This window comes from Porites lutea, chromosome 7 (assembly GCF_958299795.1).
Source record: "Porites lutea chromosome 7, jaPorLute2.1, whole genome shotgun sequence".
Taxonomy (NCBI): domain Eukaryota; kingdom Metazoa; phylum Cnidaria; class Anthozoa; order Scleractinia; family Poritidae; genus Porites; species Porites lutea.
This window is the reverse complement of record NC_133207.1, coordinates 10,214,322-10,219,316: the sequence shown is the minus strand read 5'-3', so window position 1 is coordinate 10,219,316 and position 4,995 is coordinate 10,214,322. Positions and strand designations below refer to the sequence as shown.

The 4,995-nt window shown below is 38.4% G+C and overlaps 1 protein-coding gene across 1 annotated transcript in view; it reads left to right on the top strand.

Annotated features, from left to right (window-relative positions):
• Positions 1 to 572: 572 nt before the first annotated feature.
• LOC140943314 (uncharacterized) overlaps positions 573 to 4,995 on the top strand; it is a 13,040-nt gene continuing 8,617 nt past the window's right edge. The window contains exons 1-3 of the mRNA XM_073392394.1: positions 573 to 717; positions 805 to 876; positions 4,093 to 4,369. Coding sequence (XP_073248495.1) covers positions 625 to 717; positions 805 to 876; positions 4,093 to 4,369 — 442 coding nt within the window. The 5' untranslated portion in view covers positions 573 to 624. The remainder of the gene's footprint in view (positions 718 to 804; positions 877 to 4,092; positions 4,370 to 4,995) is intronic.

The following is a 4,995-nucleotide window of genomic DNA, read 5'->3' as shown; positions in this document are numbered from 1 at the left end:
ATCTCAGGCTAAAGCTTAAATCTCAAGCTAATTTTAATGAATTCAGCTTCAAGATAACGTCTGCATCCACTTGTAATTTTGGAAAAGATGACTTTGTATATACTTAAATTTATGCTCATAATTTCATATTTGTAAGCGCTAGTTTAGTTCAAACGTTTTGTCTGTATATACCCCTAGTTTTTAGTTTTTTTTTTAGTTTACTTGTAATTAGTTAATTGCAAACGACCCCACAAGCTCATGTAGCTTTGATACTCATCGTTTCAAAATAAAGGCTATCTATCTATCTATTCATGAGAATGTTTTTTTGCTTTGCTTTTAAGCTTCGGGCGACGGGAATTTTATGTTTTCTCAGTTGGTTTATATACGGAACAGAGACTGACACGGAAGTACTTTATAAAAGGACCAATCTCGACCCAGACCTCTTCTGTGCATGTAGAGAGCTGCCCGGTTCAAGAGAGACTGGGAACCTTGTAGACGGTTTTGTAGGGTGTCGATATTTGGGACCCACCGTGCCTGATACATACCGTATTGTCTGCTCGATGCTCCGGAGTTCGAATGTTCCGTGCGATAGTAGATTTAGTTACGGCATAATTTTAAAGCAGAAGCTATGACCCTACATTTAAAATGGCTGCATATCTGCTAAGACCTCGAGATGGGGGAAGAGATATTAAAATTCCAGCCGGCAAGACTACCATCGGCAGAGGTCCTTTTCTGGGGGTAACAACTCGCTTGCTAAAAAAGTGCTGATATTCCTCAAGACCTTTGTTTTATCTATGTTTTCACGGTAAAATTGTTCATTAAAAGGTGACGGATAAGCGAGTGTCAAGGTCCCACGCCGTTCTGGAACTAAAAGATGGAGAACTCACCATTTTGCCAGTAAGTTTAAGCTTATTTATCGTGTTTGCTAATTTCCCGCCATTCAACGCTTATTTCATGTAAACTTGCATTTGATGTTCTTCCTTCGAGTTGACTGAGACACGTACTTTATGCAAATATGGGTTGTCTCTTCTCTGGGTTATTTTTCATGAATACTTTGAGGATCGGGAACACATGATATCTAAGGTTTAAAGCAGCAATACAGGTCTACCAACGGCAGAAAAATTATACGATAAAGTATGCATGGTTCAATTTTACTTGTAACCATGCCCGGGGATTTGCAATTTTTTTCTTTCTTGGAGGTCTATTTCCCACCCCCGGGCACACAGAAAGAGACAATTCTCTACCCCTGAGCTCCTGATCAACATCATACGTTTTTTGCTACATCTTTTTGATCCGTACAAAAGCAAAACAACTCGTTTTCACGCAGGCAGCCCAAGCGCATTATGTTTGGGTTCGTGCTTCGGAGGTCATTTGGTCGGAATATACTAGAATTATTAGTGTATTATCTGATGCCAAATAAATGCAAAAATCTTAAAAGATACGAAGTCTTCTTGTTTGTCTATCTGTACTAGTAGCGTTTAAGATAATGAAGGTCGAGATTTCTTGCATTATTACAAGTGACTCAGGCCCTTATTGTTTGAATTTTATCACATGTATTCAAATCTACAATGCTAAGAAAAAAAATTCATGATCACGCGAAATATTGATTCAAAAAGCTCCCTTACCTTTAGTTCATAGCCACTCGGTGTCCTATGGCCGGTTTAAATGCCGTTTAGTTGACTTTCTTTCCATCGAGTACTGAACACTATAAAAGAAGGGAAGGCTGGAGACCTTCCAAGACCTTCCAACCAACCCTCGCGACCGATCTCCCTAAAATTGCCACCAGCAAGAGCGAAGAGTGTATACCTACTCGTTTGACGAGTGCCATTTTTCTAATTTCGGCTGCATGAGCCCCAGAAGCGCTGCATTTCTCATTGATTCTGGCCAGCTTTGCTTTGCCATGATGTGTAATCTGACTGTTATCCTACGTGTGAGCTGTTTCCGGTCGAATTAAACGCACCAGCTCCCCCGACTGTGTCGGTATTCGATAGGGCAAAAGTAACGACCCTCCCCTGCGAGATATATGATGCGGTCGCTAAGCTCCAAGATTTGAATCTCATAGGACAACAGTCAGATGGAGCCTGAACAGCCTGAACCCAAACATAGTGTGCTTGGGCTGCCTGTGGTTTTCACAGCTTTTATGAACATTATCCTGAGTTTATTGAGAGAAGGATAATGGATGTCATAATGTAGATAAAACATGAACAATAAATTTGAAAACAAAAATGAAGAAGAAAAACTCTAAAAAGCGCCTCCTTGATAGAGCAATAATTTCATGAGAGCACTGGATCGAATCTCTGTTTCTCTCTCTATATACCAAAAGCCTTGTATTCATTTTCATATTAAAACTTATCATTATTTAAATCTATGCTGAAGAAATATTTCTGTCTTTCCTTTCCAGAAAAAACCTGGATGTCATAATGTAGTTAAAACATGAAAAATAAATTTGAAAACAAAAAATGAGGAAAAACTCTAAAAAGGGCCTCCTTGATAGAACACTTCATGAGAACACTAGACCAAATCTCTGTTTCTCTCTCTATATGAAAACCCTTGTATTCGTTTTCTTATTAAAACTTATCATTATTTACAGCTAAGCTGAAAAAATATTTCTTTCCCTCCTTTCCAGAAAAGAGAATCCATTCGAGTATGCATCATATGCACATTCGTTTCAAGTTTTAAAACATACTTTTAAAATAATACAGACTTTAATTTTGATTAGTTATTCCTCTCCAACTACTCTCCGACAAATTCCTGCATTTTTCCTTAACAATAATAGTCTTGAAGTTCTCAGCCACAGTCTAAACCGTGCAAGAAATAATACATACTTTGCAAAATCAAAGAGAAGATATTTTTTTTATTTGCCCCACCCCCCCCCCCCCCACTCCCATTACAGGACCTCTTACAACAATAAATCAATAAATTCCCCACCCCCAGGCCCAAAGGGCTGGACTTGTCCCGGGGTTGCCCGGGGGGGGGGGGGGGGTGATGGTAACAAGTAAAATTGAACCATGCATTACTGCATCTTCAGCCCATGCCCTCAAGGGAAGGTTTTGCCAGGGGCTGGGGTTCGTCGTGATTTTTTGCTTCTCTGTGCAAAGCTGTCAAATGTTTTTATTTAAATAAGTAGTAGGCTGAATGAGGAATAGTAGGTTACTTTGGAACTCACACCAAAGGCACAAGTTCTCGAGGGCCAAGGGATCTAGGGACATTTTGAAGTTTGGAGTCTCGGAAATGGCGTTTCCAGGGGTTTTCAAGAGATATTTTCCACCGCGGACACCTTGTTGTTTGGTCAGAATGCAAGCAAGACTGGGAACAATGTCATCAAAATATCCTACGCGCTCCATGACATCGTATGGCTTTAATGTTTCACAGATCTAAACCTGTTTAAATATGTGTTCAATGTTATTCAAAACCGGGAAATGGATGCTCTATAATTTTATTCTAAAGTGCTTATTTTTTGTTAGCAGTTATGGTAGAAGGAGTTGAAAGTAGCCAGCTAAGGAAGGCTAACTAGCTGGCAGTTTTGGCCCGCTACCAGCCCTTATTGACAGCCCTGTCTGTGTAATTGTACATGTAGCTATTATCAAAAGATGATGAAAACATTTGCCCTGTTAGTAGAGGCTACATTTTTTGCAAAATCATCATTTTCCAGTGACTTATCACAACAACATTAAAGAAGTGATGGCTGCAACCTTTTTTTTTACCTTGCAAGCAGGGGTTTCTTTCCAGTAAATGTTTCTGGTCCCTGCCCACTTCATAATGGACTTCCTCTCTTTGTTTACTTTCAACTCCAATTATTCTACAATCTTGAGAAAATCAGAAATAGCAAAAAAATCAGCCTGCCCACTTTCGTTTTTATAGAGATCTATAATGAATTATGAAAAACATATATTTTTTTCTCGGCCTTATAGGTTAATTTTGATCTCATCCAGGTTGATTCTCAGTGTCCTTTGTTTCCAAGTCCTTTGGAAAAGAAAGGAATTGAGAATCAAACAATGTTAAAAAAGTTTTACCTAGCTGAAATCAAATTTGACCTGTGACATACATTATACATACATGTACATGCCAACTGCACCGTGATTTAACTTTCTACCTTTTTCTTTCATCTAACAGCTTCACACCAACCCAACCTTTTATAAGGCCAGCATGAGAGAAAAGTTTGCAGCACTGAAAAAAAATGAAATCCAAAACCTGGTCGGTGGTAATGTCGTTTCACTGCTTCCTGATGCACTTTGCTTTGAAGTCATTTGTGAAGGAACCTTCCACAATAAAGGTTTAACTCCAGAGGAGGCAAATACCCCTATAAAGGAAATATCTACAGAAGACTTTCCTTCAGTTGTTTCAGCCGACACTAATGAAAAGGCTAAAGCATATTCAAAAGTATCTTCAGGTACAGAATCTTATAGCACTTTTACCCTAAATCATCCAGTGGAGCATAATTTGTATTTTTATTGTGACATAGAGCTGTATATATACCTTACAATCTATTTCTCATGTCTAAAGAAAAAGTATTATTAAAACAACAGCAATTTCTTGCTTTCCTGACATTATGATCTGTGAAAATAACCCAGTTATGTAGTTTTAATTAAAAGACTCATAATTCAAAACTTAGGTGTAGAGAGCCACCTTAAAAATTTTTGTCTTGTGTTAAATGTTAATGGACCTTTTTACTGATACAGTGGCCATATTGAATTAATTAGATTTAAGGAGTATTATAGGATGCCCAGGGGGCATGAATACGATCCTGTATACTCGCTCAGTATTCATGCGTGCTTTTCAGGCCAAATTTTTCTTTACGTTTTCCTAGAAAAAGATTGTAATGGGAAAAGGATGATCATTGTGCTGTGTTTGGAAGTAATAATGGTAGCCTTTTTCCTGAGAAATATACAGTGAAGTTCTCTCTTTGCCAGAAAAGCGCAGGTAAATACTGAGCGAGTGCCCCCTGGCCATCCGATGCTCCTTAAATCTAATAAATTCAATATGACTGCTGTATCGGTAAAAAGGTCTATTATAGCT